Source organism: Vipera ursinii, assembly GCF_947247035.1.
Source record: "Vipera ursinii genome assembly, chromosome: 6".
In the NCBI taxonomy this organism is placed as follows: domain Eukaryota; kingdom Metazoa; phylum Chordata; class Lepidosauria; order Squamata; family Viperidae; genus Vipera; species Vipera ursinii.
Window position 1 is genome coordinate 71223461 of NC_139515.1, and position 26831 is coordinate 71250291.

A 26831-nucleotide genomic window follows, 5' to 3' on the forward strand; every position below is an offset into this window, starting at 1 on the left:
CAATAAATATGCATGCCAACCAAATAACAAATCACAACCCTCAATATTCAATAATCTCCTTTGTGTTGAATTAAACCAGTCACTAATTGATGATAAAGCAGCAGCCTCATAATATAATTTAAAATTGGGCATTTTAAGACCACCTCTTTCACGTACATCTTGCATTATCTTAAATTTTACTCTTGGACTTTTCCCTACCCAAACAAATTTATTAATACCTTTCTGCCATTCCTCCAAGTTTGAATCCTTTTTAAGTATAGGTATCATTTGAAACAAAAATAAAAACTTTGGCAAAACATTCATTTTCACTGCTGCAATTATTCCCAATAAAGATACAACTATCTATCTCTTTTTGTATTTTTAACCATAACAATTCATAATTATTTTTATATAATTTCACATTTGAAGCTGAAAGATATACCCCCAAATATTTAGTCTTTTTAACTATTTCAAATCCAGTTAGTTCTTCTAAAACAACCTTTTGTTCTGTAGTCATATTTTTAGACAATATTTTAGTTTTTTGCATATTTATCTTAAATCCAGAAACTTTTCCATATAACAATATTATCTCCATCAAATCTACAACTGAATAAGTCGGTTGACTTAATGTAATAACCAAGTCATCCACAAACGCTCTCAATCTATAATCTTGACCTCTTATTTTAATTCCTTTAATTTTATTTGAGTCTCTTAATCAATATTTCCAATGTTAAAACAAACAACAAAGGTGACAACAGACACCCCTGTCTTGTCCCCTTTTCAATGTTACATGCTTCTGTCAAACTACCATTAATTATTATTTGAGCTGTTTGCTTCTGATATATTGCCCTAATAGGTTGCAAAAAGTTGTCCCCAAACTCCATTTTCTCCAATAGCTTAAATAAAAATTGCCAATCCAATTGATCAAAAGCTTTTTCAGCATCCAAAAAAATCAGCGCTGCAGAGACCTGGTTATTTCTTTCCAAAAATTCCAATAAATCTACAATATGTCTCACATTTTTTTTCATTTGTCTACCACTTATAAATCCTGTTCGGTCACTATGAATCATTTGCTGCATTACCTTCATTAATCTATTTGCTAAATTTTTTGCAAATATCTTGTAATCAGTATTTAAGAGCGATATTGGCCTATAATTTTTGGTTTGGGTAAGATCTTGATCTTCCTTTGGAATCAGCGATATAAAAGCTGTTTTCCACGATGGAGGCACTTCTCCTCCAGATTGAATTGTTCTAAATAATACTTTTAAAGGTTCCACCATTTCTAACTGTAAATCTTTATAATAAACGGCAGTCAAGCCATCTGTTCCTGGTGCTTTCCCCACCTTTAATTGTTTAATTGCTAAAATAATTTCTTCAGCATTTATCAGTTGATTCATCCCTTCCCTTTGCTCTTGTGTAAGAACAGGGATATTCACTTCTTGTAAATATCTATCTATATCTATTCCTTGAATCTTATCCCTAACATATAACTTAGAATAAAATTTAACAAAAGCCTTTTTAATAAGATTTTGCTGAAACACCTCTTTTCCCTTATATACTATTCTATCTATGTTACGTGACCTTTGTTTCTTCCTTAACAAATAAGCTAACCACCTACCCGGCTTATTAGCATTACAAAAAGTATTATGGTTAACATACCATAGGTTGGTTGCCACTTGATCTGCCATCAACATATTAAACTGACCTCTTAACAAAGTAATTGCTTCTTTGATCCTCTTATCAGATGGATTCAAAATTAGAGCCTTCTCTTTCCTCTTAATTTCCTCCTCTAACTCTTTTTGCTTATATTCCAATTTATGCCTATATTTATTATTCAAATATATTAACACTCCTCTCATATAAGCTTTACTTGCATCCCAAACCATTTCAATAGAAGTACCCTTATACATATTTGTATTAAAAAAATCTTTCATCTGTTTTTTACATTCATCCACATTTTCTTGATATTTAAACAGATTTTCATTCAATCTCCAAGACCTCCTCTCTCCACTCCAACCATACTGGACTATGATCTGATAAAGTTCTTGGACATATCTTAATCTTGGGTAAAACACATTTTGAATGTAAAATCTCCCATGTGAAAATTCCAACTGATCCAGATGGCTACATGAGTTCTGTCAGTAAAGGGGTGTTCACATGAAACACTTATTCATATTTAATTTTATAAACCAGTATTCTTGACTTGCATTATGCTCTTAAGCTCATCACCCAAGCTGGGTTCATGCTTTAACTGTAATTATCTAATAGGAATCTTCCTCTTAAGCACAGCTTAAGGGTTAAATACGGTTACCCAATTAGTCACCTAATCATGTCATTTTTTGCTGAATTGTAGCCCACAGAATAAGCCACAATTGGCTGCCTTCCTACATTGCTGTATACACCAAGCCATAGTATGCTTTTGTTTGGGCTTAAATTAGCCATTCCATAATGCTGATGCTGCTTGTGCTCACGTGGTTATTTTTAAAAATATTAGTTGCTTATACACAACTCTCATCAAGTTTTGCAAATATACCTTAGAAAGCTGAGTTTAAGTAGTGCGTGCCTTCAGAACTGAGTATCAGGAAACAATTTGCTGAATTTTGCAATTATTTTAACAGGATTTTGAAGCAGGCAGCTTCCATGGCTCCTCTCCAGATATTCTTTGCACTTTCCAGTATGAGTAATACGACAGCCCCACCTTTTTGTTCTTCTGGGCCAGACTGAGAAGCTTCAGCTGAAAATCAGCTGCAGTGTTAACCTTTTCAACAATTCAGATTATACTTCTGATCCTGGAGGTTGAAGTGTTGGAGTTGTGCTTTTTAAGAGATAATTGCAGTGGTACTGGCAGGCTAGTTATTGCTTTGGGACATCTCATTCCAAGAGTACTGATTCCCAACTCACTTGACTGCAATTCCCACAATTCTGGGTTGGAATTCTTAGAACTGCAATCCACTCTTTCTGAAGGAGATTCTGAGGTAGAGATTGTGCAGCTCTGGGTGTACATAAGTTCCATTTTCTTTGAATGTTATTGAAATTATCATGGCCTGGTTTGTAGGTAACATTAAGCCAATATGGTAAGCTGCAAATCAGGAACATTATGACTACAGCAATGTTGAACTCAGCCAAATGGGCTGCCTTAATAGTTAATATGAACTAGTAGGGAATGGCCCTGTCTCTCATTTTTGAGAAATAATATATTTTGATGGCCCTTTAAAAAGCTAATGGATATGATAGATTCTCTACTCTGCTGGGCTATCGTTGAAAAAGCAAAAGAAGCTCTACCCTAAGAGTCTGCAGATGAGCTGACAGCAACAATAAGTCAATCTCAGATAGTGGGAAAGGTTATACAGAAAATGACTGTCCTTCAGATAACCCGGACCTAAACTGTGTAGGGTTTTAAATGTAATGAACAGCACTGTATTTTGCCTGGAAGCAGGTTGGTAATCACAATACTTTTAAGAACCACCACTATGTGGTGGCCTTATCTTTTTCCCAAGACCAACTTTGCTGATGGATTGACATTTCTAGGCTAGGCAAAATAGTACCCCCAAACAGAACATATTACAAAACTAATGAGATAATAGTGTGCACCATGGTTTTAGAACAATATTCTTTCAGAATGGAATACAGTTAGCATGTAAAGTGGTCAAAACTTGCTCCTTTACATTTTCTCAGTCTCTAAAATGTGCACTCCACTTCTTCTGGGAGATTAAGTAAAGCTAAAGGTTCCCCTGCACATGCGTGCTAGTCGTTTCCAACTCTAGGGGCCGGTGCTCATCTCCGTTTCAAAGCCGAAGAACCAGCGCTTGTCCGAGGACATCTCCGTGGTCATGTGGCCGGCATGACTAGACGCCAAAGGTGCACGGGACACTGTTACCTTCCCACCGTAGTGGTCCCTATTTTTCTACTTGCATTTTTACGTGCTTTCGAACTGCTAGGTTGGCAGAAGCTGGGACGAGTAACAGGCGCTCACTGCAATCACTCGGTATTCGACCCGCCAAACTGCTGACCTTCTGATCAACAAGCTCAGCGTCCTAACCCACTGAGCCACCACGTCCCTTCTGGGAGATTATAACCCCATAATTTCAGGATAGGCATTTCCCTGGAATTATGTCTTCTTCTTAAAAGAATCTAGTCTGCAATCAGTTTCAAATTATCCCATACTGAATAAAGCTGACTTTCAGGCAAGTTGTATCATTTCCTGAAGATATTGCAGAGAAATAAATCTAAGTGACAACAGGATACTGATAGTAACCATTTCATGCAGACAGAATAAAGCCCCAAGGGATGGTATGTAATAGCTTATAGTCTGAGACACAAATCTCTCTTCAAATAACACCATCTGAATTTTGTTTCTTCCATTCAATCATTTCTGATTCTCGGAGACTGCCTGGACAAGTCCCCGCGAAAGTTTTTCAGAAGTTATTTGCCACTGCCTCCTTCCTAGAACAAAAGTGACTAGTCGAAGCTGGCTTTATGCCTAAGGTTAGGGTAAAATTCATGGTCTCTTGGTTTCCAGACTAATGTCTTAACCATTACACCAAACTGAAATTTATCCGGTGCAATTCAAGATGCTGGTTATTTAGCCGTAAAGCCTCACATGGCACAAGGGCAGGTTATCGGCTGGACTTTCCATCTCCAACCATCTCTGTTCCCCCACCAGAACTAGTAGAGTTGGCATGTTTTATGACCCATCTATTAGTACCATTTTGTGGGACTCATGTTTTCTCTGTCATTTCATGTGTCCTTTCAAACAGCCTTCTTCTGGAAAGCCAGAGGATCCTGTTGGTCTTTTGTAAGACATTAAAGACTTGGAGGTTTCTTGGTGCATTTGGCCCAGAAAGTTGAAGACTTGATGTTTTAATGATGAAGTGGAATCATAAAGATGTTTTTCCCAAAGGCAATTGGACTTGGTTTTCCTTGAAGACATTTTGCTTCTCATCCAAGCAGCTTTGCTTCCTTGAAGAAAAACATCTTCAAGGAAAAACAAAGTCCAGTTACCTTTTGAAAAAGCACCTTTGGGATAACCTTGACCTGGATGATTGAGAATCTCCATAGAGTCCAGGGATGTCAAACTGCTGGCCCATGGGCCGGATGCATCATCTGGAAGCTGCACCCACCCCATTGCTGGCAATGGCAAAACTGTCCCGATATGTTGCGCGACATCACGTGACATCATGAGTTTGACATGTCTGCCATATACAGATGAAGTAGAATTAGTTTTGACACCAAGCATATGTTATATTTTGTTTTTTCTGTGTTGATTTATGAACTGTTACTTTTGTTTTAATTCTGATGGCCACCTTGGAGAGATGGGTGGTTATATAAATACTATTAATCATTTAAGTAAATTTGTAAGTTTACTATGATCAGTACCATTTAAGTCTGTTGAGAGCTCAAAAAAAATCAGCAGTCAACAGTGCTTTGCATTCTAAATCAAACATCATTCATCAGATGGATTAAAACAGTCTTATTCCTTCATCTCCTGAAGCCAGTTTGAAGTAGGTTAGAATCTCTGCTTCTTCCAGCACCTCCTGAAGTTGAAAAACCATAACTCCCTCAATCACCTTCTCCAATTATTTTCCATCTTTGGGAAAAAAAACACAGCAATTTGGTTCAGTGATTGTTATGCAGCTATGTTCCCATTACCCATTTTCTCATTTGTCCTTCAAGAAATAATAAATGTGGTTTATGTTTTCCCATTTATGTCTGGTAATTGGAAAAACCTGAAAGATAAATTTCAACTATTTTAACACCAGATTGAGAGAGAGAGAATCTGCAGCTTGATGTTGTGCAGATATGGTGAACTCAAACTTTCAGAATTCTTCCACAGCATTATAAGCAAAGAACTATTTAACAATTCTGAGAATTGGTCCAAAACATATTAAGGATACTTTATCAAGAAAAGTTGTGATATAGCTTAAGCCATTTTCTGTTTTATAATATGAATAAGTTTAGAGCATACTATCAATCTTATTCCTCTCCCTCCTATTATTTTGTTTTACAATTTTACGTGGCAAGAGTTCTGGGAAGTTGAATATATATACCTAACCTTTATAAGTAGTTTTACTTTTAAATTCTCCAGCGACATCCTTGCTCCAAATATCCTGTTTTCACAGGATGTGAATGCAGATATTTAAATAAGTGTTGTATTCATAGGGCTTATGTGCGTAAGACTTGAGATATTGTCAATATTTAAGACAATATTTTATTATTAGATATCCAGGCTTTGCAGAATGACCTACCTTTTGTTCTTTATTTCCTTTGCTGAGTAAATAATAGTTAAGGTAACCTACCTTGGAATGCAAATGTTAATTGAAGGGTCTGGGTGTGCTCGATCCAGGGCTACCAGATCTGGTCTGCAGAACGCCAGGGAACATTAGGTTGCAGTACAGGTCATCCTTGTTTAGGAACCACAATTGGAACTGGCAATTTGGTTATTAAAGGAAGGGATCATTAAGTGAAACTATGACTGTGCTTATCATCTTAAGCTTTCTTTTGCTTTATGGACCTGTAAAGATCATAAATGTAAAGATTGGTCATAAAGTTACTTTTTCATTATGGTTGTAACTGTATACAGTCCCTAAATGAGGCAATCACTAAACAAGGACTACCTGTATAGAGAGAAACCTCTTATCTCTCTGCTGGGTTCTGGATCTTTTGTAACCCAAATCTTGTAGCCCCGTGAGTCACACATCCCAGCAGCTTTCTTCAATTGTCATACCCTCCAAACGTCTTGCATTTCAAATCCCATCAAAAGAGCTGGTGAAATCTGCATCCCGCATCTTGGAAACACATCCAACTGAGAAAGGCTGCTGTTTGGGCACGTTGGCTGGGAATGATGTAAATTGTTACCCAAGATGTGTGGAATACCTTAATAGGACTCCATGCAGATCAAACCGGGGCATTTTTGTTAACTGGCCTTGTTATCTTTCTGTTCCTGCTGCCAGGATTAAACATATCCTTATTTCCCCCTGCACGTGTTTGTTTTCTTAAGAAAGAGCAACCTTTGCACCCAGTTTCTACATAGACTGAAGGATGAGTCAGTCCGGAACTACAGGGAGAAGCTGATTCGCTGCCTTGGGCTTTTAACTGAAGGCCAACAGAAACCCCTTTTACGTGGGTAACTTCCTCTCCCCTTTGGTTAAATGTCACCCCCATTTAAGAGGTTAACAACTCCTTTCCTCTCGGTCTCCCTTCAGTACTTTATTTTCCATTCCACTCCTCACAGCAGGCGGGGTCTCTCCCGAAGCTGTATTCTTGTCGTTAAGCCATTGGCTGCAATTCATGCTCCTTGCAGCTGACAGGGCCAAGGTTATTGGTCAGCCGGGACAAATGGAACAGCAAACCCGAACAAATCCGAGGGCCTTCCCCTCACTGACGTACTGGGATTTCCCGCCCACATTCCACAGCTGGAGTGGGGGCCGAAGCGGCATTGGAACAGGGAGGGCGGGTCTCTCAGCACGGGTAGCGGATTCTGATTGGTCGGCAGCCTTAGAAGCAGGCTCGCTCGGTTTGGGGGATTGGCCAGGAGGCGGAATCCAGGCTGGATAGTGGGGTGGCTGCGGGGAAAAACTGCCTTCGGTGGTCACTGTGAGGTCGAAGGCGTTGCGGGGAGGGTGGCCGCGCATCCACGCTCCCACGGTCTGCGAGACGTCAAAACTGCCCGTCTTGTGCCGGTTCCAACGTAGGAAAGGGTGACGCTTCACCTCTCGAATCCTGTAGTGTTGTTGCGGTGTTTTCTTGGAAGTTTTCAGCCTCCTTTTAAAGCGGAGTAGCCATTTCTGGGAGATAAGGGGGGCGGCGGCTGGGTTTATTGCTAGTGGAAGTCGCACGAGGGGTCGTGGCTCCTAATGACGCGCCGCCTTATGGAACAAGGCTGTTTTCCAGGACGGTATTAAAAGGGCCGCTGAGTGGGTTCCCTCTGCTCCCTTCCTTGTCTCCCCACGTTTGGTTTTGCTGGTCCCCGACTGACTATGGAGGTGCTGGAGAGTGGGGAGCAGAACCTGTTCCAGTGGGATCGAAAGTTGAGTGAGCTGTCGGAACCGGTGGACTCCGAAGCCCTCCTCTACAACACGGTGAGAAACGCGTCCATTGCAGAAGTGGGGTGTAGGAAGCCTGGGGGGGTGAACGAACATTGGAGTGGCGGGGGGGGAAAATAATTTTCTTGTGGAAGAAAGAGCAACAGGTTTTCAGCTGCCTTCCAAAAGTTATCCTGCTCTTAGCAATCTGGGTTTGCTCGGAGAAGCCTGGCTGGCTTGGGTAGATGAAATCCAATACCCTTAAAAGAGAGCATCATGGTGGGGGCAAGCTGATGCAAGAGGTTTTGTTTTTTAATAAAAAAAGTGAATTGATCTGAAATTGGATTTCTTTATGGTTTTATTTTCCTTTTGTCTTCTAAGCATGACATAAGTTTCCCCTTTGGGGGGCAATGGGTCTTTTGAAAAGCTTTTGCTGTTAGAGGACATCCCAGTGGGACTTTCCCAGATGCAAGAAGAGTGAGTTAGGCGTACTCAAAAGAGAGTTAAATATGGTGGAGAGGCCGGAGTTAGGAATTTCAGCAGAAGTGAAAGAGTGCCTTTGACGGGAAGAGGAAATCAGTTGAATGTTTTGCTTCTCCAGAACTGTCTGCATCTGAGGAAGAACCAGAAAACCCTCTCTTCAATTACTTTTTTTTTCTTCCAAAGTGCTTTGCTGCATAACTTTTGAATGCTCTTTTCCTTCCTGTTTTGCAAGTCAAAGAGTTCCTATTATGTTGCCAGTGAGGAAAGAGTAGGTTTGCGGGAGCTATAATAACGGTCTCTTGCTTGGGTAAGATTCTGGTGCACTGAAAATGTAGGTCTGGCTTTCCACTTTCCCCTCTTACAATCCCAACTGTCATTGCTATTATTACATGAGCCAGTTTGGAAGGGAATGGAGGCCTAGGAATCCAAGAAATATTTGAAGTGATTTTCAAAGGATAGTTATGAAAGAAATGGTGGACAAAATGAGGATCGGCAATTTATGCCAGATGTTTGGCTTTTTGTCCTTGGTTGAAAAATGTCAATCAGTGGATTTAAAGAACTTTATCAGACTGTCAGAGAAGGACAGGGTAGGGTTTTTTTTAATTTAAAGATTCCTAACATTGAAGAAAAATAAAAGGCTTCACTTTAAGTGTACTTGAAGAAATCATTCTTTTTAAAAAAGTAATTTGTTGAAGGGAAAAGTGATTTAAAGTGCGCAGAATAGATTTTATGTATGATGAACACCAACATTACCTTCCCTCCCCCAAATCTAAAGAATGCTGTCTCTACTTCAGAATGCAAACTGGTAAAAAACCACTGGTTTACACATTCCCCTAAAGCAAGAGTGTCCAATCTTGACAAATTTAAGACCTGTGGACTTGAACTCCCAAAATTCCCCAACCAGCAAGTTGTGAAGGTTGGACACCCCTGTCCTAAAGCTTGGTTTACTGAACTATCATTTATTGTCCAAGACAAAGTTGTCTCACCCAATACACTTAAACACAAACCATAAGTTCCAAATTTTCAAATCACAATAACATGCTAAATTAAAAATAATGCTGTGCTTTATGTGAAATGGGAACTTGGCCAAATTTCACAGAATGGCTATACTTGGAAATTACATTAATAGATATTATGGTTTAGCAACACTTTGCCACCTATCATCCTTCATGCACATTATAATGTTTATCATCCTCAGTCAACATAGTCCATGTTAATATTGATTGATTATATGAGTTTTGTCAGGTACTAAGTTGGGGGACTCGGGTACATATTTATCCTACCCATGTAGATTAACATTTTTTTAACACAGTAGTAATTGTCCCTTCAGTTGTTGAATGATAGCTCCTAGAATTCCTTCCAATGACCTTTAGATTGCTCTCCCTCTCCCATTTATTGCACTATTCATACAACCTTTTGCTACCTGTTAAAATAACCAAGGAAATAACTCTTCCTGTGTGTTAGATGCATATACAAGTCTTTAAACTGGATTATTATCCAATTTAAAGGTGATAGGTAAAGGTAAAGGTTCCCCCGCACATGCGTGCTAGTCGTTTCCAACTCTAGGGGCCGGTGCTCATCTCCGTTTCAAAGCCGAAGAGCCAGCGCTTGTCCGAGGACGTCTCCGTGGTCATGTGGCCGGCATGACTAGACGCCAAAGGCGCACGGAACGCTGTTACCTTCCCACCGGAGTGGTCCCTATTTTTCTACTTGCATTTTTACGTGCTTTCGAACTGCTAGGTTGGCAGAAGCTGGGACGAGTAACAGTAACTCTGTCACGCGGCACTCGGGATTCGACCCACCAAACTGCCGACCTTCAGATCGACAAGCTCAGCGTCCTAACCCACTGAGCCACCGCGTCCACCGCGTTAAAGGTGATAGGTGATGGAAAAACTCACAAAAGTAATTTTTAGTTTTGGTAAATACCTTAATAGACTTTATCCTCGAATGTTCATTAGTGGAAGATAAATTTGATTTTTAATTGCTAGCAATGAAAAATATTTTGGAGTGCAGGCAAGTAGTTTTACTTAAAGAAGAATTTAAAAAACATACAGAATTCAGATATGAATAATCCTAGTCCCTTTGTCCTAATATCAACAACAATTTAACCAAAATATTAATATTTTTTAAATTACAGATTTAGGCCTCTTCTACAACTTACTTTTGTTTCCTTTTTAACATATTTACAGTGATTATTCTATTTTAAGTTTTTTTGAAGGCCAATTAAAGATAACATATTAGTCATTCAGGTGGCTGAGTAATCTTCATGACTGGAAGGATTAGAATATGATCCCTGGACTTCATATTTTAATAACTACAGTACATTAGTTTTCTGTTACAATCTGGAGAGAATGGGGTGAACAGATAAATATATGAATAGAGTTGCAAAACAAAACATTCTGGTGATTAGACAGAAAACCAAAAAAGGAAAGTGAACCCTTATTTGGCCCCCAGTAATTAAAACCACAGCAATAGACTGATTTTGTATCAAACTCCTCTCACATCCATCCAAATTTGTTTGCTGAGGTCAAAAGCTTGTTGGAACCCATACTTTTCAATCCCTTTCTTGAACACCAAAGAGTTGCATCTTTAAGCTGTTCTTTGAAGAATTCCATTTGAATTCAATCCAGGCCAATACTAATTTTGAAATATGATAGTGTAAGTCTCCTGCTTTCAGGAGCAGATTGTCTTCATTAGGTATGGCTTACAAATATACTCAAGGGGAGCTCCAAAGATGTGTTTCCCACAAGGTTGTAGAATTTCTGTCTCAAAAATAAAAGGGCCATCATACAAAACGGAATCATTGAAAAGCTCCCTCATAGTTGGAAGGGACACCTTAATTATGCACATACTTTGTTTGCGTAAAATTTTCAGGCCTCAAGCTGGAATCCAAGGAAAGCAGATTGATTTCTTCTAGGCTTGTAATTTTTCGGAGCCATATGAGCAGTTGAAGTGCACTATTAAGTTGGAAGAAGTGCAGTCTAAACCTGTATTGAAGACCTTGCAATCTAATATGTGGCGCAGAGAAAGTAGATGAAGGGTTAAAGTGGAAAGGAATATGTTATGATTTGAAATCCATGTGATTTTGCTATGATACAGGGTGTATGTGGTTCTGCTAAAGGGTTTTTTAAAATGATGACTTCTCAGAATGCATTTGAAGGAAATAAGAGCTGGAGAAAGAATTAAGAAAGGGTTGAGTCTCTTGAGAGAGGAGGAGCTTTGAATGGTAGATGATGAAGCTAGTTTTTTTTAGATGATAAGTTAGAATATGCTGATAGGTAAGTGAGATCTGTACAGTACTAGATCCACTAATGGTTGGATAATTAGGGATAAAGGCTAGATGACCCCTTGAACATTATTTAAGATTATCAAGCAATGAATTAATCCGGTATCTACTCATCTTTTGCATCATATGCAAAAGTTAATAACAATTATGAATACTTTTACAAAGTTATGCATTTGTGCAGTTTCAGCCACTAAGTTACAAACTGGGTTAGCCTAGCCCTAGTACAATAACAGTAACACAGCATGTATATAATGAGGACTTAGGGTTTATTCATTAAACTGTAATTAAATTAACATGATGCAGAGTTCCACTCCTTACATGGATGTTTCTCCTAATACAGTATTCAGAACTATAGTACCCTGCATACTTGTTTATTTTATCTACCCAGGCTTCCTCTTCTAGAAATTCAGTAACATTTCGAATCAAGAAGTTTTCCACTTGTTGATCTACTTTAGCTGATGTCCAAGTGTCAATGGGTCCTGTATCTTTCACTTATGAATAGGCACTCTGTCTTCTCAAACAGCTGTACATATTTCCATGTGTACGAAATGTAATTTGAAGAGCCTTTGCTAGATAACTTGACAAGTACATCAAAGAGAGGAAAGAACAAGATAACTAAACTAGCTCCCTCCCTGTGTTTTGAGTCAAATTTTTGGTCCCAATATGAATACGGTAAGTTGTTTTGTACTTAAGAAAGAGCTGAAGCAGTTTGTTGAAAAGACTTTGGCTCCAAGCCAGATAAATTAGTCATAAATGAATCCTGTAGAAATCAGAAGGACTGAGATCCATCTGACACTTTCAGCTGTTCCTTGAAATACATTAAAACAGCTCTTTCCAGATACATTGAAGTATGATTCCTAAACCTTCCATTTAGCAGAGCTAGAACCTTGCTTGATTTGTAGGAGTTGTAGATCAGTACATCTACAGGGTGCCAGGTGGGAAGAAAGCTGATCTAATTCAAGGCTGTATAATTCTTAGATACGAGCCAGCATAGTTCAGTATGTAAACCATCTGTCCATTTTCACCCAATCTATCATTGTCATTGGTGTTTGTCTGGGTTGGTTCCAGATTTAGTCCTAGAAAATTTGGATCTTATCCAATGAGAATAGTTGTCCAGGGGATTATGAAACACTATAGTTGTGTGTAATATACAGATGTCTGTACATGGAATTGTGCAGTCTATTGGGGTTCATGTATTATTATTCATCTGTTTTTCAACACAGTTGTGTGGGTATTCATGGCTTACCATGTATAAGCACGGATTGTCTGAAAAGCAGATTCATTTTAAAGCATTTGAGGCATTATGTCTGGAAATCATTGCTGTCTGTGAGATGGTGCTCCACTGGACAGATGCAAGGCTTTGGAGTTACGTATTTCTTTAGCCTCATTTTTTTTAATAAGGGGGAGATTATTACTCCTGTGGATTTCCCCCCACTCTTCTTATTGGTGTACAGACGAGTCAAAACTTGTAGTAACAAAGATAATCTTGTCAATTTTCAGTAAGCTTTGAATTTCTTTATATCCTTGAAAAAAGCAGCTGATTTTAGGAAATACTGTATTTTATATTATATTGCAGTCTCTGTCACTAAGAAAGGCAGTTATTCTTTGGAGGAGAAAGCCACTTAGCAAATGTGAGAGCATTGTTCAGTTTTGAGGGGAGTCTGGATAAAGACAGGATATTTGGGGCTTCGGGAAGTTCAGTCTTTAAAACTGTTTTTAGCCTTCTATAGGCCTTATTGTAGATTCATGTAGTTTTTCTATATGCTGATGTGTATGAAAAAGAATGTCTAAAATTACATAAGATTACAATTCTTTATATACGGTACTCACTCAAAGCTTAAACTGAATGAGTCCTATTCCCAAGGAAGTATGTTTAAGGTACTGTATAACAGTACTATAGTTTAGCTTTTTTTAAATAGGCACAGTACACTATACAAATATTTTTATTTTATTGCCTGCACAGCGCTTTGTGTCAATATTCAGGTCTTCTCAATTATTCTAAAACAAACTTAGTCGTTTCTCTTGAATGTTGTTTTAGGTTAGCAATAGTTCTGACTTCAGAATTCTTGGTTACCAACTCCATGTGCTATGTGAGTGGGCAGACATTACTAACTATATAACAGAGTGCTACAAGGTGAAATTGGAACTTTTTTGGTAAGGCAGAAAAAAAGATGTGCTTTTGAATGTACAATGTGTTGATTTCCTCCAAATGTCTTAACTTAAAACCTAATTTGATTCACCAGTGATCGCTAAGATTATCTACAAAAATAATATATTCATCAACTTTCCCATTAAGTAAATGTTACCCTTTTCTATAGGCAGATCTGCTGCTGTAAATTTACCAGGATAAAGACATTAATATGGAACTATATATTAAATGGCTTTTTTGTATAGTAGCCTGCTGAAGCTTGTGTTGATGATGATGTAATAATGTAAAAAATTGTTTGAAGTTTTGTGCATAATTATTTGGTTTTTATAAGTATATCTCCTCATGAATTTGGATTTAACTGTTAAGGTAATATGATGGAGCTGATTTTCTATGGAAATGAGAGTAGGGTACTTATGCAAGTATGACTACAATTGAGTCCAAAATTTCTGTTGATAAGCAAGACATTTGTTAAGTGAATTTTGCCCCATTTCACAGTTGTTAAATAAATCAGGCTTCCACACTGACTTTGTTTGTCAGAAGGTTGCAAAAGGTGATCACATGACCCTGGGATACCGCAACCGTCGTAAATATGAGTCAGTTACCAAGGGTCTGAATTTTGATCACAGACTTTGGGCATGCTGCAATGGTCGTAAGTGGGAAATACGGTCATAACTCAGTTTTTCAGTGTCATAATTTTAGATTGTCACTAAACGAACTGATATAAGTCGAGGACTACCTGTCCTTTGCTGAAACTGTACTAGTGAAATGGATTGTTTGTATTTATTTATCTATTTCATATTTTTCTTGTCTTCCCTTCACAAGATGTTATATTATTAAATTATTTCTTGACAAATAGCTATGTTTAACATTTTGAACTTTTGAAGAAGTAGAGATCCTTCTATTGAGCAATCCTCCCAGTTTATACTTGAGCAAGCAATCCAGGATATAGCTTTTAAAAAAAAAAAGACTGAGTTCTGTGTTGAAGTTTGTGCCTATAATTTTAAAGTCATTTTGGGGCATCTAAATGAGATAGTGTATTAAATGGTGTGGTTTTCCTTCTTTGTGTATGAGTAATGTACATTCTATATACACAGATGGAACTGAAGATAATCTAATTCTGTTTAATGACCTCTTTTTCAGTTATGAATTTTCCTCTACAGTACTATTTTCAAGGTGTCTACCTCAGAGTTGCTCAGTATAATAAAGTGATAAACATTTGTACTACATACTGAAAATTGTAAAGTCTGAGATAATACTAATTTATCTGTATTTACGTTACCATACATTGCTTTGTTTGAGGTGGTTTTTTTTTTATCAAAAATCATGTGAGCTGTAGCCTGACAGAAACGTAGAATTCTCTTAATCTAAAGTTTAGATAAGGAAAAGGAAATATTAACTTAAGTCTGTTGTAGATTTCTGGTCTGGACCCACCCTATGGCTTTACAAAAGTAGTTAATATGAAAAAAAGTTACACCCTTTTTTAATCCTAATTATTTCAATAAAATAAACGAGGAACTTGCCTAAACATCTTGGTATCTTTTATGATGTCGAACGTATGTGGGGACTACAGTATCTGCCTAATCCGTTCGCCGTGACCTCAAAACTTTCCTTTTTCATCAGGCTGACCTGGATTGATGACGGGTTTTTAAAATGTTTTAATTTTTAATTGTTTAGTTAATTTATTTTGGGGCTGTTTATTTAATCTCTTTTAACTTTTGTATTGTTTTTTATGGTTGTTAGCCGCCCTGAGTCCTTCGGGAGATAGGGCGGCATATAAGTCCCAAAAATAAATAAAATAATAAATAAATAAAATAAACCAATATCATTGTATTGATTTGAATGGAAATCTTTATTTTTTATTGCACAAAATCATAAAATAAAATTCAAAAACCAAAACTAGAAACCTAGGTGGAATCTAACTAGTAACTTGAAAATATTGAGAGGATTACTATGGAATTTGTGTCAAATCTTTTTTGCATGCTACATTTTAAAAAAAAACTAACCCTTTTCTTAAGCACAGATGTTTTTTTGTCCAGGTATCCTGAGCCCTGAAATGCTCTGTTTAAAACAATCTTCTCCAAGGTACCGTATATGGCTGATTTGAAATCCTGGAGGAAGTAGAAGAATGATGGCAAATAATTGTCATATCGCTGTCAAGCTACTTACTGAGCATGTCCATAAAGTCACTCTGAACCAAGTTTTAGGTTTGAATTATGATAATTTGGGTTAGTCCCTTTTTCAGGCTAGGCTTATAAAATCTTGACTTGTTGGTTAATTGATTTTCACTAAGTCAGTACACAAGCTAAATCATGCATCTTTAAATATCTTATAGATTACAGTACCACACAGTAATTAATAACAAAATAGTGATGTCCAACTATATATCAGAATGTTAGGAACCCATCTAGCAATTTAAAACAAGGGCCAGGATATCTATTCAGACGTCTCTACACATGAACTCCCTGTAGGTTAGACAGATATTTTTTAATATTTAACTTAATGTCCTATTATATATGAATGTTTGGCAGAAATGTGTGATATGCAAGCTACTGTAGTAATGCTTCATTCTTGGTACAGTCAACATATATAACATCAAAGTTCCAAGTTTTCCCCCCCAAATCTTTTCCCATTAAACTCAAAAGAAAAGTTTCTGGTTTTATCTTTATATTCATTTTAAGAATCTTCTGTATTTGAATATGAAACCTACTTCAATATTTCTTTGCTTTATCACATGTCCACCATGAATGATAAAAAGTCCCTTCTTTACATTTGCATTTCCAATATTCATTTGAAATACCTTTATATATTCTTGATAATTTGTCTGGTGTTCAATACCAACGATGCATTGTCTTATAAAAATTTTATTTTTTAAATTGTAATTTAGTGTAAATTTTAAACCTTTGTCCACATATTCTCCCATTGTTCAAGTTCCTTGCCCATTGAATCATACAATGCTTTACATATGCACTATTCAAATTCAATAACCTTTTATAGACCGTAGCAATAATATGTTCATCACTACCACACAGTAGGATATCCAGTTCATTTTTAACAAAGTCAAACCTTTTGTCTAATTTAAATCTTTCTTTCAATTGTTAATATGTAAACCCATGACAGACATGTCCTTCTGATTCTAGCTCTTCCTTAGGTTTGAGGATAGGATCAGCAAAATTAAAAGATATTATTTGACCTTAAGCCCAGTAGTCCAGCTTCGCCACCATTTCTTTTACTTTATACAGAAAATGGAAGGACACTTTGATGCCCACAATGGACGAATGTCTGCAAAAGTGGATGAAGTTAGCAGAGATGGCTAAATTGACTGCTTTGACTAAAGAAAAAAAAATACTTTTGTTTCTACTTGGAAACCGCTTCTGGACTTTGTGCTTGAGGTGAAAAAAAATGAAATTTTGATTTTGGGTTTTACCGATTAGATAGATTTGTTATAAAAATGGCTAATTTATACTATTATGTAAAAGTAAAAATTTTAATGTTATTATCTTATTTTACAGGGAGTTGGAAGTCAAAGCCTTTTTCCCCTTCTTTTCTACACTTTTCCCTTCCTGTTTTCCTCCCCTATTTTTCCTATTATTTGCTTTTGTATTTTTGTATTTTATGTTAAAGGTAAAGGTAAAGGTCCCCCCGCACGTGCAATAAAAAGCAATGCCTCATTAACCATTTTTAATTGGTCTTGTGCTTAACTATAATACTGAAGTTCTCAATTTCCTTAGTTTTCTTCATCTACTTAGTGTTCTTATGGTATTAATGGTTGCTTAGTATTTTGATTGTGCTGTAAACAATCTAGTAGCTCTTGTTAGGACTAAAGGGAATATGGAAGATTATGTTATAAAGAAGAGTCATCTGCATTTTAGACAATGATACAATTAGTTTAGAATGCATGTGACAGAGTCCATGGTTCATTTTCCAGCAAACTTGTCTTGTGTTTTGCCAAAGCTGAAGTTCAGAGTAGATATTCTTTTCAATGAGCTGGGGAAACTTTGAGCTTTTCTTATCTCATCAGATACACTACTCAGAAAAGGCAGCTACTCTTAACTATCAACTTGCTTTCTTGTTTTTATGTAAACTCTGAACCCTTTACTTAGCTGGGGACCCTTTCAAGAGCTTCTCTTGCAAGACCTTGGTTCTTCAATGTCTTTCTGAAAATGTTTGGGAATTTTGCATTCATATATTTTGTCTCAATAAACATGAGAGCTCAGTTGTTCAATATCTAGCACATTGTATTGGATTAATGATGTCCCATGTGCTTTCACAGAAATGGGATATTAATCCATAATGATTTTAAAACCATGTTTGTGACATTTTCAAATTGGCTGTCCTATTTCAACACATTTTTTCTCGATTGGGTTTATTTTTCAGAGCCTTTCTTACAGTATATTATTATACAATTGCACATACAGAAATAAATCCCACTTGGTTTAATGTGATTTTTGGATTATTTATTCAGCTTACTTGATTTATTATCAATGTAATTGTACCTATTGTATTTACAGTGGAAGACATATTTCTTTATGCTGCAGCCAACAGCATGGGAAAAAAGCCAGAAAAGTTTTTATAATGAATATAATATCTCCAGATCTGGTGACATGATCTTCCGCTAGGCAATAATTGAATTCTAAAATTTATTAGTACTATAAGCCTGTTTTCATCTTACCCATATAAAGGGCTTCAGTTGGGAATATCTTTTGCAAAGTGGCCATTGAGAAAATGGCTATCCTACTTGGTGTGACCTGTCGTTGAACATGCATTTACCAGACTCCTAAGATATTGCAAGTTCAGCTGTTTCTACTCTGAAGAAATCACAGATGTGCAGGGTGGCACAGGATAGAAGATGTGATTTCACCCCTTCACCAAGTTCACATGACCCACTGGTCTATTTACTCCCAAATAAGCCATCATGAAAATGAACATGGCAGTGCACATTTCATTCTAGATATGTATAAGAAAATGGTAGAGACAATGCTTGTCAAATCAGACAGAGGATTCCCTGTATTGTACCAGAGAGCACAGTTCTGCTGAGAATTATTCTACCTTCCCTTTATGCTATGCAAGATTAGCCGCTAAGTGCTAATACAAGGAAAAACTATGTCTAAAATATGGTACAATAGTAAACTTGAAAAACCTGGGGTAATGGTAACAATCCAGTGTCTTAAAAGTTTTGGACTTCAGCTATCATCCCTTTGCTGCCTAGCATTTGGAAGGCAGCATTTTTCCTAATCAGTAGGGCATTGCTATTCAAAAATGTTTTTCTTTTTATATTGTCACCTGAAAATAGACAGATTTCATTGTCTATGTTGGAGATTAAAGAAGCCATCCTGCTGGAGCCAGTTATTGACTCATTATTATATTTAAATCATCATGAGTTCAACTGACATTTTTTTAAAAATGGTGCTCTTTAGCTGGGATGCTTGTCCCTTGCAGAACTCCTTTGAGACACTGACTAATGAATGAAAGTCACAAAATTCTGGTTTAATGCTGGCAACAAACATGGTGAAGATTTTCTGTCCAAAACTTTTTTGACATTTTTATTTATATCTACATATTTTATTTATATCAATTGAGCAATGTGATCTAGTGCTTGCTTCCCACTCGGAAGGTTGAGAGTTCAATCCTAAGTAGCAGCAGATATTTCTCTATCAGAGTGCAAAGAGAAAATATCTGCTGCCAACTCTACATAGGTATCAGGAAGGGCATTTGGCTAGTAAATGCTTAGCTCCAGACCAGTCACCCCAACCTACCTCGAATTAAGGGATCATAGGGTCAAAAAAGGGAGTATTTTTTATTTTATTTATATCAATTATATTTTCAATGGTTCCCAAAACCATTCCCAAAACCATTTTGGAGTTTTGACTACTACCTTGTAAATTTAGATCTATATATTCAACTTATTACTAAGCCAGAATTTTAAAAGCATGGTGTATTGAACTATATTTGTGCACAGGCCTAAGCCATTGTCAATAAATTTGCTTATTAACACAAAATGCACAATAAGTAGCCCCTTTATGGCTAAGCTGATCAGGCCATTGAAAGTAAAGTGTATTCAGGTCTCCTATATTTATAACAAAGAATGAAATGCAGTAGTATAAAACTAAATTACAGTTGACTTTTTGTACAGTTGTTCAACTTTTGCATTGAAAAATGCTTTCTAAAAATGTTTTCTGATAGAAAAAAACTTATAAAGGAGCCACAATGTTGTTGTTTTCTTTTTCTAACCATAACAGATTGGTTCCCCAGCTGAAAGATGTTTAAGACAAAGATCTTAGCATCCTTTACCATGGATGTCCACACTGTGATTGGTTGTAGTTGTAGAGCAGACATGTCAAACTCGCGACGTCACGTGACGTCGTGCAACGTATTAGAGTTTTTTATCCCTTGCCGGCAATGGGGTGGGCGTGGTTTTGGGATGACGCATCTGGCCTGCGGGCCGGCAGTTTGACACCCTGTTGTAGAGGGATAATAAATGTTTGTTTTGCCATAATTTTATTTGTTGGTACATTTTTATTCCCTTTCTCTGTTTATTTTTTATTTATTTTCATTTATTCCGTATTTTAGTTAATGATGACCATCTTGAATAACTCTTTAGTGGAAATTCAGGTTGTGAGTCAAATAGGTATTATATAAAGTGATTTTTGAATTGTGACCTTGTTGACCATGAGTTGGCCAAGCCTTTATTTGGCCTCAGGGGCACATCTGAAAATTAATTTGTTTGGTGGGACAGAACTCTTGCCAAAAGTGCACTCTCATGCAGGGACTTATTCCCTGTGAATCCTCTAGATTCCCTTACTTGATGAGATTATGTCTATGCTGACCCAATGAGAAACCCTTGATTTTGTTGTTGTTGGCAGTGGCTAGCTTGAAAGAGGACTCTAGTCTATTGTGTCTTTGCCTAATCATTCCAGTTCAGACAGCTGAATGGATTAAAGGTGGCAAAGGTCACTGTAAGCTCTTGTCTATCTTAAGATTGGCAGGAAAAGCACCATTGGATGGGTGTGGCCATAAGACTTGTTTGCCAATTCCTCGACTTAGTTCTGATTTTTCTAGTTCTTTGAACAGTTCTAAAAGTATAACTTTATTTAAAGAACTGGGCAGAACAGAAACCCTCAGTGGAGGACTAGTAATTTTTTTACCACATGTTCTCGAAAGAGAAGACACAGCAGAGGAGGAGAACAATGGTAGATCACATTACCATAATTACAAGTGAGCTGAGTTTCTTTAGCTGGCTTCCTAGAAACATCTGTTCCTCTTGCTGTGAGGTATTCAGTAAGTCCTGGGCCAATTACCTGTATCAGTTCTGTTTCTCTGTCTCTTCAGTTTATTATAGCCCGATGTTTCCTTTCTCTGACGCAGAGAGTTTGCATGTTTCTTGCCGTTTTCCTCCCAGCTGTCTTATCTGGGTGATTTGAATGCCTGCTTTCTGCACTGAAAATAATTAGTTTTAGCTCTTCTGAAACTTTTTTTTTATAAAAAAAGGCTGCCTTTGGAAAATGCAGCAGATGTATATCTCCTTTTATTTAATCTCATCTCATTGTTGCCTCTCTGAAAAGTTTAAAAACGAACAACAATAAGAACAAAAAAGGATAAATATATGTGTGCATAAATAATGGGATACATTTTGCATCTTCTTCTCTTGATGGGACTGGGGAGATCCAGCTTTCTTGGATAAATAATATAGCCAAAGTTTTCAATATAAGACTTCCTCCAAGTGCATCTGGGTCCCTCCTACTAACCTTGGCTCAAATCTCAGGAAATTAGTGTTTTGAAATGGGAATGTCAAATCTCATAGGAGATTTCAGCAATCTTGCTGAGAGAGACAGATGCCTGAAAAGATGGCTAACTCCTGCAGTAGAGATGAGCTTCCTTCTTCCTCTATTTTTTAAAATTGCAGACCTCTCCCAATAAAAAAAACAAAGACTGCCATCATCACATATATTTTTTTTAAAAAGTGCTACATTCATTATTGATATCCTAGAAGTAACAAAAGAGCTTTTCATAAGTGAGGGAGAGCAAAAAATCTGGTGCTTGCTGGCTTTCTAGATATGAGATTCCATTGTGCATTAACACCAGACTAGTGTTCTCTGCTCAGCAGCTGGAAAGTTTAACTGGTAACTCCCTAAAGACAAAAATTCACAGGGGAAAAAAAAGTTTGCCAGCTTTGGAAGAAAAAAATGTTTTCATGTGAATAAATGTGTTGAAAGTAGGTGAGCTGCACTGGAATCAGAAATATTGTGCTGAGAGAACTGGAAGGGAAATGGAACTAGACTGTATACTGAATTTATATTAAAATTGGAACTTTATTAAGTTCAAGATTAACTATTATTTGCATAACCTTTAGGTCAGCAGTTAGAATATTGTGTGCAATCTTTATTCTCTTATCTAGCTTCTCTTGTTTTAGCTTCAGAGTCTAGCCTGACACTTGCAGTAGCAAGTAGCAGACTATTAATACACTCATTAAATACAACCACTGAAAATTAACTAGAAGTGGTGGGGAAAAGTAGAGAGAGGAAGATAAAGGGCTATTCCTTACTCATTGCACCAACGGCTGTCCATACTCCTCCTGGTGGGTCTGAGGTGGCATATGTGGCCTTGAGTCTAGAAGACTGTAACAAATGTTTGGATAATGTCTGATGAAATTGAGGCTCCAGCTACTATCAGACAAACAACTCCACCTATAAAATCTGTTGTTCACTCCCTGCTGTGTTCTTCCTTGTTTTGGGGATCTGGCAAGACCTGGAGTAAACTTGAACAATATGGAAGGAAAGTGAAGACTATTTCTCCAGCGAGGCCTGCTAATATGGGACAAGACATTGTGGTTTGTTTTAATCATTGCTAACAAAAAAGTAGAATTGCTTGCTTAATACTAAACTTAGGATCCTTGGTAAAATATTTGCAGGCAGCAGTGTGCTTGCGTGCACTTGTGTTGCAAACACTCACATTTACTTGCTGTCTGAATTTTGTTTAGACTCTTTTAATGAACTGATATAAATGGAAATTGTCCTGATATGACCAAAAGCAACAGAATTATCTTCCTTTACAATAATTATTGGGACTCATTGGCATTTTTTAAAAATAAAAGTGCTTGTTTTGAAGACTGCTGAGCTGACAAGAAAAAAAAAGTTTGATAAATTGAGCAATGATAGGAAGCATCTGGGTAGAAGGAATAACAGGGAACAATGTATGTTCTTCTCATTTGATAAATTGATGTTTGGTACAGATGATATTGAGATCGAATTTGGCTTTGGTTCCCGGGACCAGAGATTTACTCTGTTCCTGGTGACTGGCCCAAATTCAATCTCAAATTATTATCCTGGGACACATATATTTGCCTTCATTCATGACAGATGATATCTATCATGATAATAATTTTGTTCAGGTACCTACAACATTCCAAATATATGCACCACTCCAAAAAGGTTGGGACTATAATAGTTGTAAAGCATAATCATCTTCAAATATTTCTTGAAGCCAAAATCCAAAACCCACAATAGAATCTTTAATTTAGTGGAGTTTTTGTAATAGGGCAGAGTTTCTGGTCTTTGCCAAATTGTGGCCTTGTGCTAACATGATTCATTCTAAGTCCTGCCTGATGTCTTATGGTTCGGTAACAACTTCAGAAACTGCCACAACTATTATCAAATTATCAAATGTTTAGAAGAAAAGATCAAACTTATTTTTTCCTTGGCCAGTGCTTGTCTGTACAGTATTTTGTGACCTGAATGAAACAAGCAATACTTGGAAATGAAGTAGACACCCAGTGGCTAACATCCTCTAGAACAATGGCTATTCTAATTGTGAAATGCGAATAAGATACAAAAATAATTCAGTGCTCGAAGTGTTATTTAGGGACAAAAGAACTGGCAACATAGGCAAATAGTAAAAATGGATGTATAAATACCAAATTGTAATGCTTGGCAGAGTAATTGGGAAAATAATTCAGTAGAGAAACATGAACTAACAACATGCCATGCTGATACAGGTACTCCTTGACTAAAGACCACAATTGAGCCCAACATTTTTGTTGCTAAGTGAGACATTTGTTAAGTGAGTTTTACCCCATTTCACAACCTTTCTTGCAATGGTTGTAAGTGTGAAAAATGGTCATAAGTCACTTTTTTCAGTGCCATTGTAACTTTGAATGGTCACTAAATGAACTATTGTAAGTCGAGGACTAATTTTATTGGCTTGTACATGAACTATTAAAATGGAAAATATATTTGATATGACTTGGAAAAATAACTTATACATCTGAGTTCTTGATTTTGAGACCATTGAAGGACAATAGTTGTATATGTAGTGGAAGGCTGACAATTTATCCAAATTTTCAAATCCTAAATCCATATCCCTAAACTGCGATTATAGTTATAATGGCATATATGTTATCATATTTGTGAGCTAGAAAGATGGTGCTTATAAAGTTCTTTGGAAGTACTGATAAGTATATATACTACATTTTATCTATCTTTACCGCAAAAATCTTTATATTCTATTTATGATTCTTGACATTTTGCAGATGAAGGGTTAATCTGGAATTTAGTTAAAATGCCAAAGTATAGTGTCCAAGTTATAGGTAAAATATTATTATTCTGTCAGATGTTCTAGGGCAGTGTTTCTCAACTTTGGCAATTTTAAGATGTGTGGGCTTCCACTCCCAGAATTCCCAGCCAACAAGGCTGACTGAGGAATTCTGGGAGTAAAAGTCCACACATCTTAAAGTTGTCAGCCTTGAAAAAAGTTGTAAGGATATACATGAAAATAAAATTCATCTAAAAACCTTACCATGACTAGCAACACAAAGGTGTTTTTCAGTTTCAGATTTCTGCTAATTATATAACATGTAATTTTCATTTCTAGTAATGGAAGAAACCTTTCTGTAATTTCTGCTCCTATTTTACTGTAAGCATAACCAGAATCCACCATAATCTAATTTATGATGGGGGTAGTGCTTTGTTTAATATATTAATAGACCCCAATCTGCATAAGAACCCATAAAAAGCAGATTACAATTAAAATGTAAAACATGCAATCATAACAGAGTTAATAAATTGTGAAATATTAAATAGGGTCAAGACAAAGCCTGTTTAAAGAACAACATATTAAACATAGCCATACACAGTAACAAACAATTATTCCTTGTAAAACCCACAGAAAGTTATCAGAGGGAGCCAGAGGTGTTTTCTTTGGAAAAAGACAATACAATGATTCTGGGTCTGCGCGAAAAGGGCCTCAACCAGACTATTTTTGTGCTTATTCTGCAAGAAGAGTAGGCGAGGCCTGATGGTGCTCTTTTTAAAGCTATGTTTGAGAAATAATACTTTATGGAAGGAGAGATTGACTTGATGACCAGCAATCCTGCTGAGAGGAAACAAACACTTATGGCAAGGAATGTCATCCTTAACTCTTTCATGTCACATGTAGTGGTGCTGGCAAGTAAGCATTCCATTAACTACCATTTGTTGATGAGGGTTAATTTTAGGAAACTATTCCTAGCAATTAGGGTTGTTACTTCCCTGTCTTTTTGCTGTGTACCTCCTTCCTCTTAATCTATGCTAGATGAAGCTGATCCATCTGAATTTGTTATGTAGCTGATACGAAATAGTCATGTGAGTTGCCTCTGGTTTTCCTTCACCCCAGAATTCTATACCTAATTCCTTTGGGAGAACATCTGTACTCTACCATAACTATCATGTCTTTTTGTCTGTAACCTTTAAAACCAAATTAAAAACCCCATTGAAACCCAAATGTAAAAGCTATTTAATAGGTAGCATTCCTATTATATAAAGAATAGGAATGCTCATACTGAGATACTGCCCACATTTAGCCATTGTAATGTTTTCTGCATTAAATGTTAATGTTTTCTGCATCTCTGCAGTTAATATTTTTTTTCAGCATAATGCCCACGTTTTGTGCATTTAATGCTTTCTGTACCCTCTTACTCCTTTCAAAGTTCTTATATCAGCAGTTTTTTTTAAAAAAAAAACAGCTCCCATTTTTGGCTGTGTAACTTGACTGGTTTCTGGGATATGTTGGTTGAGCCTGTCCTGATTACCATAATTGGTCAGTTCTATATATATTTTGGCTTCCACTTTTCCAGAGCTGGGGGAAATGAGAAGAGAGGTTCTTCTCACTGGATCAGGGCAAAACAGAAATGCTTTCCTGGCATTTCCCAATCAATGGAATAATTCTGTAATGGCATCCTTTCTGAAGCTCACCAAGGTCTATTTATCTGGCATAGATGAAACAATTCCAAAATGGTAGAATTCTTGCTGCTTAGAGTGAAGAGTCTTTCCATAAACAAAATTGGTCAGGTCTTATATTTACTCTTTTAAATTCCTTTCAGTACTTTAACGTAATATTTATGTATTGCTTTTAACTTAGCTTTTTGAGACATTGTCTTACAGATAGCGGTACATAGTAATTATGACTGATTATATGCCAGCTTGTTTTTAATTGCTTGCAAATATCCTAAATTAACACATTTTTCTATTCAAAAACAGTGCTCCAAGAACAGAGCAGTAGTAAAGGCAATATTTATGGAGATTGGAGTACCACACTAGCAACTTTGAAGAATGGGCCATATTATGGTGCTTCCCTCCACTTTATTAAACATTTGATGTCATCATTCTCTATTCCTTATAAAGCTGAGAGGAGAAAGGTGATGATTTTTGTGTTATTCACCAGTAATGAACATCTGATTGGATTGATTGGGAGCAGCCCAGAATTGGTTGAAAGATGGGTGGCTATATAAATATTTTAAATATATAAATTAAGTCGATTAGCAAATTCTGCCCTACCGTGTTTCTCCGAAAGACCTACCCCAAAAATAAGCCCTAGTTTTGGGGCGAGGCACATGTCTAAAAATCAAGCTAGGGTGGGGGTGTGGGGATGAATCTGCCCCATGCTC

General features: G+C 36.8%; 1 protein-coding gene across 2 annotated transcripts in view; it reads left to right on the plus strand.

Annotated features, from left to right (window-relative positions):
* The first annotated feature begins 7526 nt into the window (after positions 1-7526).
* Positions 7527-26831, plus strand: part of CREB3L2 (cAMP responsive element binding protein 3 like 2) — a 77824-nt gene continuing 58519 nt past the window's right edge. For both annotated transcript variants that reach the window (XM_083365475.1, XM_083365476.1), the window contains exon 1: positions 7527-8057. In XM_083365475.1, the coding sequence (XP_083221601.1) occupies positions 7956-8057 (102 nt within the window). In that variant the 5' untranslated portion in view covers positions 7527-7955. The remainder of the gene's footprint in view (positions 8058-26831) is intronic.